The sequence below is a fragment of the Falco rusticolus genome, chromosome 1 (assembly GCF_015220075.1).
Source record: "Falco rusticolus isolate bFalRus1 chromosome 1, bFalRus1.pri, whole genome shotgun sequence".
NCBI classification, from domain to species: domain Eukaryota; kingdom Metazoa; phylum Chordata; class Aves; order Falconiformes; family Falconidae; genus Falco; species Falco rusticolus.
The window spans coordinates 126,697,521-126,714,619 of record NC_051187.1 but is presented as its reverse complement, the minus strand read 5'-3'; the positions used below and the strand labels follow the sequence as shown (position 1 = coordinate 126,714,619).

The following is a 17,099-nucleotide window of genomic DNA, read 5'->3' as shown; positions in this document are numbered from 1 at the left end:
CACAGGTGAGATACAGAGAATTACGACTGAAACACTGACAGATTCTTAACTCCACCATTGCTGGCAAGACACTATGATGACTAATAAGCACCTCACATTTCAAGCTGTTCAAATCTTTGGCAAGCAATAGAATGAACGCAATAAAAGCCTCACTGTTAAGTTTTCTAGGGCTTTCATTGAGCTCTTCACAGAGGATGATATACAGTCCAATTCAGCTGACCGGAACAATGAAGGTTTCTATTTCCTTCTATAATGTGTCACAGGAATATAATAATGCCCCATTTCTATTATGTATTAACCACTAATGCTGAGGACCTGTACAAGAAAACTACAAGTAATCATACCTATTATGTGCCATGTTTTACATTAATTTTTATAATAAATGCATAGATTGCTTCCTTATTAAACTTCAGCCCTTTCAGAGATGACTTATAAATACTTACTTATTTGTGTAGCGACAAGGCAGAGAGCGGTGGACTAGATCTTTAAAAGGTCCCTTCCAACTCAAATCATTCTATGATTATGATTTTCAAACAAAAGTGTGCCATGTTCTGATGGCTTGCATCACCTCCACTTATCAGGGTGGGATCTTACCAGAGATAAGTATTTATAACCAAAAGAAGATGCATGACCTAAAAGCAATTCACTCTATTACATTCAGAGACTTTCACAGCTGCGATATGGTACAACTAAGGTCTGGCAGCAGGGTTACTATGCAGCAGCGTCATACATCTGGTTTAATATTAAATTTAGTCTGAAAGCCATTTTCATTACAGCTGAGAACAAAACAAGGTAGTCAGCCTTACCTTGAGTAGATTTAAACATGCTTTGCTGTTTGCCAGCTGGTTTCCCTGGGGTGGCAGTCAGGACAGGATTGAATAATTTCTCCTCCATTTTTGCCTCCTTCACATATTGACATGATTTCCCCAGCAATACAATACTGTTAAGGACTTTTAGAGTTATTAATCTGAAAAAATAAAAGGATTTGTTTTCATATTTTCATTAGCATAATAATTGCATATTATTTATACTGCAATTAGTCACATTAAAATACTTGCATATGGTTACTGCTCTCTTGGAAGGATTAGCTAACAAATTAAATCCCTCCAATACCAAGATCAAAAGGTAATTTCCTTTTTGTAACAATCTGTTTCAGATTCAATGCCTCCCCCCCCCCCCCCCAAGGCATCTGGAGAAAACCATGAAGTTTTATCATAGTTTAGCAAAAGGACTACAAGGACAGTGAAGCAGCCATTTGCCATTTAATACACCAAATATTTAAACACAGAACTAAAAAGGCCCCTTAACAGTGCAAGTCCAAATTAAATGCACTACCATTAAAACAGCAGCCTTAAGTGTTCCCCACCAAGGATCACCAGTGGACTTTGAACCACAAGAAAGCAAGTATCTAGCTTTCACAAATTACAGCGATCATAAAAGTCCTTTTTCGCATCCCAAAAGACAGTCCATAAAACCCAAAGAGGCAGCACCGCACTGCCATCATGGTACAGTCCAGTTGATAGCAGATTCCTTTTCTATTATCACTCATTTGCAGAACAGACTTCAGCAAATCGTTGAAGTTTTTTTTCTTTTTAACCTGTCTTCTCGTTCGAAGAACAGGAAGGTCTCGTCTTCCATTAAATGCTTTTATATTTACAACTCAAATGAGCTTTGTAAAATCTAAGTTCTGTTACTAGGATTACAAGACACGCAAACCAATGTCCACTGCAGAGGTGACAGCAGCGGTGACGCAGGTGAAGGTTTATACAGTGTAGCAAGGAAATGGCGATCTATTCTCCATATGATGAGTATAAATATTCTCCACACAAATCAACCTATGTAACAAAAGTGAACCAAATACAGACTCTAAATTCATTCTCCACTCTGAAAACCCATTTATTATGTACATCACTAACAGATTAAAAAACTCAACGTTCACAGATGCACGAGGGGGTTTAACTGCTTAATCATAAATTGACCCAAGCACACTTCAGCAGCAGCTTCACTATCCCTCACTGCATTAATGTAATCAGAACTTGTCAAACAGAAAAACAAAGTACACTGCACTTTTAAGGGAATTTTAAGTAATACATTTACTTGTAGAAGAAATTTAGAGACATGGAAGAATGAGCAGAGGAGACTCACATTTTAGTATCCAAGCAACCATTCAGCAAGTTGAAAGCTGTGACTCTACAGTTTTAGTAGGTTATCGAGATAGATCTTGTTTCTGAGAGTTGAAAAGCCCTCCTCCAATTTTATTAAGTTTTAAGAGACGCTTTTCCCTACAATTTTTAGGTAGCATGCTTTTGTTCTGAGACAATAGGTGTTTATACCCCGACTTGACTCTGATTTAATGAGGTTGGAAGTTGAAAAGGCCATAAATCAACACTTCACTGTATCAGTTCCAGTTTCTCACGGAAAATTATGCAAGAGTTTCCAGCGAACCTCCTTTATTCTTTTCTGCCAGTCCACCCCGGGCTTAGATTTCTAACAACAATGTAAAATCTGTGGTTATTCAAAATCCCAGAAAAAGAATTCTCAGGTTTCATATGCTGGGCAAGACTCTTGAATAGTACAACTTAAACTATTACATTTGTTAATATCAGTACAAAACAATATCCTCCACATTATAGTCTCAAACCTTTGCCCAGTTAACTGTTTCGGATTTTATCAGGTTGTTTCTCACATATCTATGCTATACTAAACTGATGAAAAGCTGAAATTCTTGTTCAGAACACAAATTGCTTGAAAGATGCAAGGAGTGAGTTAGCTCCAAATCTGAGATCATGGCAGAAGTAAAAAATCTCTTCTCATTTTTCAATAAAAACAAAATAAACCAAAATGTATTTACTCTTGTAACCTACGCCTTCAAAGAGCAGCTTTTAATCCTTCATGTTAAACCACGTTACTTCTTCCCACCCTCCATCATCCAAGCCACAGAGACACTGAAAAATCCAGTACTGGGCTGAAGCAGTGGAATGGTAGAGGTAGGGAAATAATTATGTTTATTGGGAAACGGGAAAAGCCACTGAGCAGAACGAAGGCGTTGAGCTCGGTATACCACGGCTTGAATGGGACGAGCAGGGGCTAGTGCGTGCAGCTGCACAGAGCTGGCTTTCAGGAGAACACGGGCACAGCACGGGGCACGCTGGGGAAGAAACCCAAGTACGGTGCAGGGAAACATGGCTAACATTTTAATATTTGGCCTATATGCAATGTCTCAAAGCCTTAGTTATCCAACACTGAACAGATGTGTCTCTACACTGATGTGGACTAGACACATCAGATCAAGTTCTATTTTTTTTTTTTGCAGTCAAGGTCAGATTAGAGGTAAGTGTCTATTAATAAAAGACGTGTAATAATATCTTCTTTTTCATAAGGAATTGTAAATTAGCAGCCTCATCTCTTCCACTGTACCTGCTGAACCACTGCCCCACACCCAAGTCTCACTGCCTTCCGTTACAAACACAGCTTGGCAGGGCACTGGAAGAGGCAGACTCACAACAACATAGGCAGGTCCTCTGTACTGCAGCAATTTGAATCACTTAATTCTTTATGATCCATTTCAGGATGACTCCAGTATCAATCAGTACTGGGAGACAACAAATGCTGACACAGTTCAGCATACAGCTTTCCTAGAAACTGGCCATCCCCATGGAGTCGACAGTAAGTGCCTCAGGACCAGCAAACTAGACTGGGATTGAAGTACACCTAAATGCATCTCAGAAGTAGGTACTGACTGGAAAGCAGTTAAGGATAACACAAGTATAAACTAACTCGGCAGTGAAGAGATACTTGCAAGTCATCGGTTGCGGTAAACAAGTTGCCATAAGATGTTCTATCCTTTAACTAAGGTTACTTACGGAACTCACACTTCCCAGAAAGATGAGCCCTGTATTTACTTTTTCTTTTCTGTATAGCAGTTTCCCAAAATGAAGAAACCTTGCATTGAACTACCAGAGAGAATTCATGATCTGCTCAGAGCAGTTAAAACTGCTTATTTTTGTTGGCATAATGAATCTTTTGTTCTTTTCACAGAAAGGTTCATTCCTTAAAATTCAGTTTCCCCTTTTATGCAGAGATATGGTGCTTGTCTGTCAAACTCTTTCTATTATTTTTCCATTACTTTAATTACTGAAGTTACTTATTGAGGGCTATAATCTGCCAATACAGTTACAGTACTTGGGGACCAATCTGCACTCTCAATTTCAGTTTATGAGTGTTAAGTGTTTTACACTTACGTTCTACTGAACATAAACTATGTTTACACTTATACACCTAGAAGTATCCACAGAAGCTTTGTTCATGAATCTGACCAAATAATGGTAAATACTTTTCAATTGTGTGTATTTACTTACCCACAGTAGAACAGCACAACACAAACATAAGCTAAGACTCCTTGTACTTTTATGGAGCTTGTTACAACTCTGATGAGCTGTTTTAAGGATAAAAGTTAAACAGTTAAAACACACAGCACACAATTATTAATATTCTAACAGATCTTTCGTATTTGGTAAATTCAAGACAAAAGTAGAAACATCTACATTAATAGACGTTTATTCTAATGTTCCCCTTGGTAGCACTAACTAGTCAAGATTTTGATCTGAGTAAGTATCACGTTAGCAGCTAGTTGCAACTTTGCCAAAACTACAGTCTGATAACATTTCCTTCACCTCTGACTTCCAAGTAAAATACCTGAAATAAACTTCTCCAAAAGTCAAGGACTGGAAGCTGAGCTACCAGTGTTTGAGGAGAATGTCAAGAGATGCTGATGCAATAAAACAGAATCAGTGTTTCACACATGGTAACATTTTGAATACAAAATTGCTTTGTGGACTAGGCAAAGGAATCCCAAATTTCAGTAACAAATGATCCTGAAGTCTCAGTTTTACTTTAGTATTTCAGGGTTAGGATTCCAAGTTAGGAAAGCACTTCAGTTTGTTGTAAACCTATGAGTATCCAGGATATCATATCAGAACCCAGTTAACCTGAAAAAAGAATTTCAATTGAATTTTCACGGGATGTAATTTAGTTATAAAAGAAAACACGATTATGATAATAGTTGTTTTGATTTTTTGTGGTTTGTGGGTTTTGTTGGTTGGTTTTTGTTTCGGTTTGTTTTTAAGTCATGGATAAAAACTAGGCAAAGCCTGTCAATAGTATTTTTTCCCCATCTCTACAGCAGAACATTCTATTTAAGTTAATTCATATTGATATTCTTCCAGGAATAGCATCTTCGCTGGCAAAGCAAGGACATGTTCCCAGTACTATGGTAACTACTGCTTGTCTACATGTGTGTATGGGGAAGTCTGAGCAGCTATTTACAGAAAACATTCTGGAACAGTTTCAGAACAGAGAGCATGTGGACACAATTCCAATAATGAAGTGATTAATTTTATAGCAGCATGTCCATGTAACAGGATCAACTATTTCAGAACCATGTATTCGATAACAGCTCAGAAATTCGGTGCCCCATATAAAAGAAAACGTAGTCATTAAGCATACCATTACAGGGACAACCAGAAGGACTCCTATGAAAAACCTACAAACGCCTAGTACGCTACGGCTAACCTTCTGGCAACCAGCTGCTTTGACTATTCCAAATGAATGAACAGGATAATTGCCAAAAGGAACAGATTAATAAGCTCAGATGTAGTTTAATTCCACTGCTACAATTCAAGAGTTTATAAATTCTAAAAAATTAATATATTCAATTTTCTATGAAAGGCTGATAAACAGTAACACATAAGTGAGGTCATAACTAGTATGTGATAGGTTATACTGAATGCTAACTCAACCTCAAACTCGCAGCATCATTACAGTTACTTGAGATGATCTTTTTGTCCTCAAAACATCAAACCGAGTCAGCTATCTCACAGGCGTATATTCTCCAAGTGAGATCTTATTAACAGAAAACTGATAGGAAAGATAAAACTTACTAAAACAGCCAGTGGAAGAGGAATGAAACCCATTCTTCTGGAAACTGAATCACTATAATCTGTATATGCCTAGGAGAAAGAAGAAGAATAACGAACTATTTATGCAAAGGAATGAGCTTATTTTAGCTTGGCACACCACCTAGATAAGAACCACATCTACAATAACAAACACTATACTGGTATAAAGCATGCCTATTCACATTTTGAAATTCAAACGTGGATAGCTGTACTCTCAGACAAAAATGTAATACTACCATAACCAGTAAGATTAGCTTCAGTGCTCTAAATCAAGAGCAACTGGAGTGTAATACAAATCTCTAAATCGAGAGCAATTAGGACACTGAATCCAAACGTGCTATGATATTTCATCTGTACACTATTACTAGCTTAGAGACCTTTTTGTATTAATTTGACTTTGATCCTCAAATACTGTACATAAAAACCCGTAACAGGGATAAAAGAACAAATATCCGTCACACTAGACATTTTAAACCATTCTACAAACATCTGTAATTAGCCAGACAATAAATGTGTTAAAATCATTCCGAAAAATATGCCGGCATTGGAACTCTCAAAACACAATTGCTTTGCATGACAGCTTTCATGCAGTATTGAATGTGATGCCAAAGTTAGTGCCTGTGTGATGCTACGTCATTTTCCACAAAGGATCCTTAGGAAAAGTAATGGAATTTTCAGGACTAATAAACAGTTGTTTTTTTTAAATTAACACATTATTAATAGTCAATTATTTGTAATTTAAGGTGTCTAACTCCTTTATGAATACAGCTACCGCATTCCTAGCAATAGCTATTAAACATGCCCAAAAATTCTACATAACTTATTACAATAAATTTCATTTCATAGTTAAGAGCACTCACTAATAGTTAACAGACTCATCTAGGAAAGGCGTGCTGCAAATAGACTTCCCAAAACAGTACTGATGAAAAACAAAAGCAGGCTGTGTGCTCTGCAAATACCCACACCACAACAGTAACACACATGGTACAAACACCCCTGAACATTGTGCAGTCTGTGAAGTAGTCATAGAAATTCCTCATGAACACTGTATTTTGATCCAACACAGTTAAGATATTCTTGAGGTAATTTTAAATCACTGTTCTTTTTGTTTTATTTTGTTGAGCTTGCTTACTTCCCATATCTCAAAAATGTCAACGTTGTTACAACCATCCCCTGACTATGTGTGTGTTTGGAAGACTTCTCAACAATATATAAAATAAAGCTCAAAATAACCTGAACAACTGGATAAAGGTAAGAATGTACATCAGAAGGAAATACTCCTTTTATCTCTTACTAAAAAAAGCAGAGTAGAATTTCAGTGCTTCGGAAGCGTAACAGTTCCACACATATTTAAGTACTTGTTTCCATATTCCCCCCACAACAATTACGTTAGTTAATACAAGCAAATCCCTTTGTTTTCAGGCTTACGTTTTTCTGTCGACTGCTAACAAGGTCAAATGCAAGACTAGCTCTGTATTCACTGTAGACCTGGAAAAAATCCAGCACAAGGGATGTATGATTAATTTGTTATCACACTTCATACAAGTGACAGAGATATTAATAAAATATTTCTCTAAAAATATTACAAATATGCAGAAGCTGAATGAATCAAAGCCAGTTTATCTGAGGTCTAATTGCAGCCTTCAACAGATGAGCCTGTGTTTCTGTGATCAAGTAACCTGTGTGTATATATACAACGAACAAACAATACTACGGTAAGGTTTAGGAATTGCATGAGACTTTATAAAGCATTTACTGGATTTGAGGATCATCAGAAACATGAAGTAAGAGAAGTCATGCTTCATAGAATCACAGAACGGTTTGGGTTGGAAGGGACCTTAAAGATCACCTAGTTCCAACCCCCTGCCACGGGCAGGGACACTTCCCACTAGACCAGGTTGCTCCAGGCCCCATTCAACTTGGACTTGAACACTTCCAGGGATGGGGCATCCACAGCTGCTCTGGGCAACCTGCTCCAGTGTCTCACCACCCTCACAGTACAAAATTCCTTCTCAATCTTAATTAAATCTACCCTCTTTTACTTTAAAGCTACTACCCCTTGTCCTATCACTACATGCCCTTGTAAGAAGTCCCTCTCCAGCTTTTTTGTAGGCCCCCTTTAGGTACGGAAGGCTGCTATCAGGTCTCCCCAGAGCCCTTTCTTCTCTAGGCTGAACCCCAGCTCTCTCATCTGGTTTTCACAGGAGAGGTGCTCCAGCCCTCTGATCATCTTTATGGTCTCCTCTGGACTCACTCCAACAGGTCCAGGTCCTTCTTACATTGGGGGTCCCAGAGCTGAACACAGTAGTCCAGGTGGGGTCTCACGGGAGTGGAGGAGAGGGGAAGGATCACCTCCCTTAGACTGCTGGCCAGGCTTCTTTTGATGCAGCCCAGGATATGGGTGGCTTCCGAGCTGCAAGCGCACATTGCTGGGTCATGCTGAGCTCATCCACCACCAACCACTGCCTGCCTTCTCAGGGCTGCTCCTAATCCATTCTCCACGCTGCCTGTATTTGTGCTTGGCACTGCCCTGACCCACACGCAGGACCTTACACCTTTGCTTGTTGAACCTCACTGGGTTCACATGGCCCCACCTCTCAGGCCTGCCAAGGTCCCTCTGGACGACATCCCTTCCCTCCAGCACGTCAACCGCACCACTCAGCTTGGTGTCACTGGCAAACTTGCTGAGGGTGCGCTCAATCCCAGTGTGTTGCAGACAATATTACACAACACTGGTCCCAGTACTGACCCCTGAAGAACACCACTCATCACTGGTCTCCACTTGGACATCGAGCTGCTGACTGCAACTCTGAGTGCAACAATCCAGTCATTTCCTTATCCACAGAGTGGTACATCTGCCAGATCCGTGTCTCTCCAGTTTAGAGACAAGGATGTCGTGTGAGACAGTGTCAGATGCTTTGCACAAGTCCAGGCAGATGACGTCAGCTGCTCTTCCCTTACCCACCGATGCTTTAACTCCTTTCTAGAAGGCAACCATGCTTGTCAGGCACAATTTGCCACTAGTGAAGCCATGTTAACTGTCACTGATCACCTCATTTTCCATGTGCCTTAGCATAGTTTCCAGGAGGATGTGCTCCATGATCTTGCCAGGCACAGAGGTGAGACTGAGTAGCCTGTAGGCCCTGAGATCTTTCTTTATTTCCTTTTTAAAATGGGAGTTATGTTTCCCCTTTTCCAGTCCATGGGAAGTTCACTGGACTGCCATGACTTCTCAAACATGATGGACAGTGGTTTAATAGCAAAAAAAGTCCTTTAAGTACTTCAGCCTTCTCCATATCCAGGTAACCAGGTCTCCTCTTTCCCGTTTACTTTTTTCCTACAGTTCATAAATTGGTTTTAAGCTACAAGAAAGGTAGCACTGGGATCAAATTTAAAAAATGGGGGAGCTTACTTACATATTTTAAGGAAGCGATCCCATGAAAAAAGCAAATTTTATGAGAAAATAAAGATGCCTTTTTTTTGTCTTTATAACAGTTCTACATATTGCGACAGAAAAGCATCTATTTTAAGGATAAGTGTCAGGGTAACTTGCACTGCAGGTGTTCAAAACTTCTGAAAAAGTCTGATCTAGTAACTATCGATCTTTAGAACTTCATACAAAAAATTCAATTTATTAAATAAACCGTGAAAACTGTCACTCACTACCCCCATCCTCCAGTTATTTCAGCACACTGAAGCATGCTATATTTTTGGCTATCGTTACTTCATTACTGCTCTTTTCCACACTCTCTGTATGAAAGTAGGGCATGCATAAATGCCTCTGGCATAAGGGAGCTTATTAAGTACATCTATTAAATTTGTTTCTATACTACACAACGTAGTTACTTTGGAGATGCTGAAAAAGATAGCACTTCCAAGTTCTGGTCTATTTCCTGAAGTGTTTTTAGTAGTAAAAAAAAAAAAATTCGAACTCATCTCTTCACAAATTTATCAAATGCATTTGAATTCACACAACATGCAAGGCAAATGGCCAATGTATCATGCCACAACACACAAAAAGTAGCCTCATTTCCTACTATAAAAGAAGGACTGCATAATATATACAGCCTAAGAAATTTCAGGAGTGGGAAACTAACATAACCTACTTCGTATTGGTGCTCCAAGGAAAGTGGAAAAATGTATCTCTGCTTTCAAATTCCACCTCTAACACACACGCAAGAACAGAGATTCAGCAGCCTCACTAGATTTGCTTTTCCCAAAACCTGAATTTTAACCTACAATCCATTCTGTTAGGAAAAGGTGCAAGCTCTGTCTAGATCGTACAACAAGTAACCTGTCAATTTAACTAGTGATCACTTCACAAAACGATCTGCCAGTTATGTGAATTGTACTTATTTTGTGAACTGTTATACAATGCTTTCCATAATTTATGGATCTGGAACTACTAATTTAGAAGCAGAGGTGTTTGTTCCACATTGTAAGGATCCTCAGAAGTATACTGCATCAGGAAACTACCAACCTTCCCCAAAGTATATCCTATGCATGAAGATAACATTTTTTACATTTTCTGCACTGGAATAGATTTTAATATTTTAAAAAAATTAGCAAAATAAACTACAACTTAAAACAGCACTCAGCATTCCAAACAGGATACCTACATCTGCTGTGATGTCATTGAACTTTGTTATAAAGGCGTGTTTCACAATATCCACCGCAATTTCTGAAGCAACCACCATGCAAACATCTGGGAATAACACCCAAAGATGATCTGAAGGTTGGAAAGAAACAAGTTAGGCCATTTAATTTGATGTCAGTATACAAAACCACCAAATTATAACACGCAGTGTTATATATAATGCTCAACAGTAAAAAATCGTCAAAAGTCTGAAAAGTCTGTAACTTTACATCACCACTCAACAAGCAGCGTGTGTGTTCTTGCTTATCCCACTGCTGTTCTAGAAACTTATAGTACTGTACAACCACACCACAGTTTGGATAAGCTTTATCTCTACTAGGAAGACAACCTTTGCACATGCTAGATAAATGTTGAGCATGTATGAAAGATAGACAGAGCACCTGTGGTGTTAGATGCGTAAGGTAAAATTTAGGTAGACTGGTAACATTCAAGCAAAATACACCACACAGATCAGGGCTCAAAATTATTAAAATTCTAATAAAACAAAATCCAAATTTTACTCAATACTTGCTCAATATAGTATTACAATCTTAAGTATAATAAAAATGGAAATTTTTACATACTCGTCTCACTGGCCTGACAAAATAAAATTCTCTAGGGGATCCTTCATCTTCAAAGTACTTCAAGGAAAGGGCAGGACTGGGAAGAAATCATTCAAGACACTACGCGAAACCTAACTATGCACATCTGTAGTGTAACAGCATATACTTCTAGCAGAAAGGACAGGGTCACTCTTACAGGAAAGCCAGTAATTAGAAAAATGAGAATCTAAGGTATCTTGAAATATTGAAAGATTTCTCAATTAAATGCCCTGGCTACCCTTATCTTTCAGACTGAGGAAAGAAGCAAAAGATCAATTGTCGACAGCACAGGAACTTGTCATTTTGTATTTAATTCTTCTACCAGTTAACTCACCTGGATTCCATGAGAACTGTTCCATATTTCTTAGACATACAATTAGTAGCAGCACGTAATTGGTGAACCTCTCCTTTATATCTAGTTAAAAAAAAAAAGCTGTCAATTCCAAAGAAATACTTATTTGCATACATAGTTATCTATTCATTCTGAGGTTCTATTACTTAGTAAATCTTGGATTAGACAATCTTCTCCCACAAATTTGGATTTGAGAGGAGGGGACGCTGGGAACCACACCACAGACAGGAACTCTGCAGTATGCTGTGACCTGACTGGAAGTCCATCCAGTGCTGCATCAGCTCAGCTTTCCCAGCATCAAAAGGGACTTAAGTTGTGACTTGTTGCCACCTTTTCCAATACATTCATAGAATAGTTATCTTTCCTGATGAAGTGTGTGCATTTCTTAGGGGATTCAAAAAGGACCAGCACCTCCTGGTGCAAAAATGGAGACAATACACCTGTCTATCTTTTCAAGTTATTAGCAAGGCAAATTTCATTTTCTACAGATCATGGATATCCACATTTTTATATACTGGGTCCAGTAGTCAGAAGAAAATTAACTCTATCCCAGCCAAAACCAGGACAGACATCTTTGGCCTTGAATTTCCTCTTATGCTGGGCAATAAACATTCTTCCCCCACTAATTTCTGAGACCACATGACAGGCTGACACCTATTTTTCCCCTCTGCTTATTTTTCCTGATCTCACTGATCTCCCTTCTAATCTTTTATCTTTGCTGCCACAGCGGTTCAAGGCTGCTCAAGAGTGAGAGGAATGAGTTCAGCTGCTCTTCTTCATCCTTGTCCTTCTCATCATCCGTCAGAGATGCAAGCAAGGGAGAAAGTGAATATTACAGCGGCTTCAATAGTAAACCCAGATGATTCAGGAATTTGTTTCATTTCTGTCTCATGGGCAATGACAAAAAAGGCTTGATGATATCCAAAATAACCAATGGTAACCAGACCTAAATCCCGATTAAAATTTCAGAATACAAAATACACACCAATAATATTTCATCATTTATTATGAACTTCTTTGATGTTGTATATGTACTTTTTTTTTTTTTTTTAAACAGGCAGGGGGAATTTCCTGTACCATGTATTACCACTTCTTAGATGATGTGATGAACTATAGAACAAGTGAAGCTACATTCCTAGATTCACACTTACGGACATTATACTCTTAAAGAACAACAAAAGGAAAGTAAGTTACCATGTTTGTGAATCTGGGGAGACAGTGACAAGCCACCAGTGTCAGCGTTCAGTTACAAAGAGCATAGGTACTGGCAAAAAAATGTCTCTAATGTGCTTTAGTGTGAAGAAGAGTAAAGCAGGAAGAAAAAGGGATCTCTTCCTCATTCTCCATCATGACAAATCCTTAATATTGATAGAAGCCATTTCAACTCGATTTCAGACATACCCCATGAAGTGCTGGTGATAAGCGTATCACAAACTGTTTCTCAGTTAGAATACAGTACAGCTTTAACAACCCTTTCCATCATAAGACAGGGTTAAATGACAGCCAGAACAACTCTGAGGGCATTTTAAACGGTCTTCAGCTACCTCCACAAGCATGTGATTAAGAAGTTTACTTTCTCACTGTTCATGCTCCTAAGTGTTGCAGAGCTGACATTGACCACCAATTCAGATATATTCAGACCCCCTGACTGGTCTCTTATCAGCACATACCATGCATACACTGCATTCCAATACTGTAATTAAACTGTACACTTAACAGGGCTGGCCCTAAAGCCTGCCCGCACATCATACTGCATACTCCCCTATACCCACTCTTTGTAGACTATTTTGAAAGATGACACTGAATTTGCTTGTGCTTCCATGAATTCACTGGTGGTGCAAATGACTACTTATGATTAAATCTTTTCAGTTTCCTTTAAAATATGAGTTTCAGTATATTGAAAAGGGAAAGGAAGAATCAGGCATTCCAAGACTTCATACGAAGATGCCATGTGTACCTATTATGGTTGTCATATGAATAGAGGTGGTAAACATTTATTTCAAAGCCAGTAACGCACATACTGCCATAAAATGCAATAGGGGAAAAAAGCAGGAGGTACTTTTTGTCTATTGGTTCTCTGAAGTAAAACCCAAAAAAGGCCTGTACATAGCGAAATCAGACTTTAAATTTGCCTTGCTTATATCAACCCTGCCATTCCAATCTGAACGCAATTCTATGCCCATGTTAATAACACACTCTGCCCTTCTATAAATCCTTCTGAAAAATAGAGACATTCAGTTTAAAGGACTGATGACAACAGAGACTCAAAGTTAAAACTACCAGTGAGTCATAGGTATCATCCCTCTGAAAAAACGAGGGGAAAAAACCCACAACTAAAGAAATGGATGTAACTGGAAATACAGAATTGTTCCTAGGACAGCACAACATTGTCAACATCCTAAATAATCAGTTACTGAACTCACGCAGTAAGGACCTGAATTCTGAAGAACTTGGGTACTTTGCTGAATTAACTAACGAGAAGGGCAGTGAGATCCCACAACAAAGATCCAAAAGTGGCCTTTCTACTCGTCTGGGTAGAAAAAAGTCTTTAGAACACCTAGTTATTTCCTTCTAGATTCCCTGACACATCATGCAGGAATCCTTAATCAGGAAGGAAAAAATAACTTTGGTCATGTTAATCCCACTGTTCATATGTTTAGATCAAAAGCTGGTTATAAACCAGTGTGTAAGTAGTAAAATAAGATCATTTAGTTTATATCTCAGCAAATCCTAACTAGCTCTAGTGACAACTACCTCTTAACATGTCACCAGAGCACAAGGAAGGATCAAAGACTGAACAAGGAATCATCAAGGAGGCACTGGTCTATCTTAAATGTACTCCTGCCCCCAAGTCCCTCATCTTTAAAATGAACAACTGGATTAGAATAGTGGTATTAAAAACTAGAGCCACATGAGAAAAGATTGAATTCAAGAGACCAAAAGGTAAAAGTGAAGGCTGTTCAATATTTTGATCAAAGCCAGCGAGACTGATAAATCAGGAACAAAGCAGGAAGAACAGAATTAAGAAAAAAAAAAAAGGCTAAGAAATTATACAGAAAAAAAATTGAAGTTCCTAAAGCTTCCGAATAGATATGTTAAATTTCTGAGAATAAAGAAAAAACATGGAATAACAAGGCCAAACAGCAATTGAAGCAAATAACTTAATGCACTGCACCTAGTGTACTTCATATGAGGTACAACTGTGTTTTGTGAAAAACTGAGCTTCAAATTAAAATAAGATACTTAAAAGCATAAAGGATGACAGCATGCTGGGCTTTCTAAAAGAGTTTCTCTTTATAATTTTGTCTCCTCATTCACTAATCCTGAATCCTACAAAATTTGCTTACAATTATCCATTTCAAAAAGAAAATATACTACTTACATTTAGGAAAATATTTCATTCTGCTACAACAAACACAAGGTTTTATGTCTTTTGTATAATAATTTTTTCCAAATGCGACAGTGTTTAGATTGCCTGGGTGTTCATAAATTTCCTAGTAGAAGTCAGGGTGACCATGTGAAAGTAGTTTTGTTACAGCTGACAAATGAAAGCCACAGGAACAGTATGGTTGAAGTCACACATTCTGTAGCTGCAATCTCAAGCAGCTATACAAACCTCACAATCTTTGCTGACCTCCTGCACCTAGAAGATAACAGGTTTGGTTTTATTAGGTAACTGTATAACCAATGTATATCTCATGGTTTGTTCAATTAGTTTTTATGTAGATGTTTCGCAGTTCTTTCAGTCCTGAAGTTTTAATGAATTGGCTGTTAGAGCAGAAGTTTAAATGGCCATGCAAAGGTGAGAAGGATCACTAACTCCACTGACACCAAGTCCAGAACTGGAAATACTGGGAAAAATAGTACAGCCACATATCAGCTTGCTATCCACAAGCCAGTGCTGAGCACAATTGCCAAGTGAAAATGGTTTCACAACTTCCAGTTCTAAACTGGTAGCTTGGTGGCACTTCATACGTTGGTGTCTTTCTACATGATGTCTTCATCACCAGACAGAGCTCTGCAATGTATTTCAACACATGACATAGGACAAGCCTTAGGACACACAACTGAAACCATTCATTTCTTTTCTCACGCTTCTGTACACAAGATTACTTGCTTTTGAATTCTATTTGTAGCACATCCTCTTGGTCACAATGTCTACTCTTGAGCTCACTGATACCTTACTTTTCTGCTAGTTTATGTTTTTCTTTTAATTAACATGTTAAATAAGGGAGTTTCACCTATTCATGACAAGTTCCTCAGATGCCTCTATGAGACTGACCTTAGTTCCCTCGCTCCCCCAAAATTAATACATTTAACCTCTGTGGACTAATCAGCACCTGAATTAGGATTAAATGTTTGAGACAATGGTAATACTTTGATCAAAGCCCCAGAAAAGGTGGGGCAAGGGGGCATTCATTCAGTCTACCTAAGCTTAATCAGCTACTGTTGTCATTGTTGCCCTACAGCGGAGACTGCAGGCCTCAGAACATGGGTAGAAGAAACTGAGAGAAGTGGGAAATATATGGGGGAACCTATATTTAGTGATTTACTTTAGCGGTTTATTTCAGCCCAGGCATGCAGTTTAAGTATATTATATTCTAGGACGCAGAAGGCACTCCAAGGGCTAACTGGAAGTTCAGTCCCCAGGACCAGACTAGCCTCAGCTCCAGAGGCAGGAATATAGCATCGGCTTAGAATGCCAACACATTTCAGCTGCAGGAAATAAACACATCTAGAAGGATAACAAAGTTATCAGAATACATGAACTGAAGCAACACTGATCCATCCTTAGAGAAGCTGTGATGCAGTAAATCTCTTCAAGTCCAAAAGAGGTGAAAACCTCTTCTAAAATCCTGTCTGCATTATATATCTACAAGAAGAAAAACATTGCTATTTATAACCACACCAAGAAAAAAAGGTTATCTTTTTGAAGGGAATAAATTAGCTTGTTTTGTGCACTCTTCTGTGTATGTGCTCACCTGCCTCCATCCCCGTATGGTATAATGAATGGCATCACTTTTTCCACCAAGTGATAAAGGAAGGTCTGATATTGCTATTATGGGTCTTCAGCAATAATGCCTAGCAATAAAATATTGATATACATTTCTTCTAACATACTATTGCAGGTGCTTTTTGTGGAGGAAATGACTAGCCATTTCTAATAGTAGTCCCTCATTTATTTCAACATTTAAATCAAGAAAGAGGCCTCGCCTTTCAGTAGAGCTAGGTGCATACTCGTAACTATTATCTGCAAGTATTGTGATTAATGAGAGGAAATGTAAGAAAAATCATCGGTGTTTTCTGTTAATATTTTAGTAAACATCACTTTTAGACATTCTCACTGTAAAGTTAAATAAATTTAAATTTTAAAAAATGCAAGTATTTAAATCTTGGAACTAAAATTACATACTAGTAGAACAGATAAACACCTTAACCCATCTGGGAAGATTTTTTGGGGGGCATTAAGAACTTATGTAAGTTGAGGTACATTCAAATTTAATGCTAATTTTTTTGTTATGTTATATATTTAAGATGTTATATAGTCTCTC

The 17,099-nt window shown here is 38.2% G+C and overlaps 1 protein-coding gene across 8 annotated transcripts in view; it reads right to left on the bottom strand.

Annotated features, from left to right (window-relative positions):
• TAPT1 (transmembrane anterior posterior transformation 1) overlaps positions 1-17,099 on the bottom strand; it is a 49,618-nt gene that overhangs the window by 3,949 nt on the left and 28,570 nt on the right. For all 8 annotated transcript variants that reach the window (XM_037399805.1, XM_037399815.1, XM_037399844.1 and 5 more), the window contains 6 exons: positions 11,530-11,610; positions 10,577-10,686; positions 7,386-7,445; positions 5,940-6,008; positions 4,359-4,435; positions 807-967 (listed from right to left, as the gene is read on the bottom strand). In XM_037399805.1, coding sequence (XP_037255702.1) covers positions 807-967; positions 4,359-4,435; positions 5,940-6,008; positions 7,386-7,445; positions 10,577-10,686; positions 11,530-11,610 — 558 coding nt within the window. The remainder of the gene's footprint in view (positions 1-806; positions 968-4,358; positions 4,436-5,939; positions 6,009-7,385; positions 7,446-10,576; positions 10,687-11,529; positions 11,611-17,099) is intronic.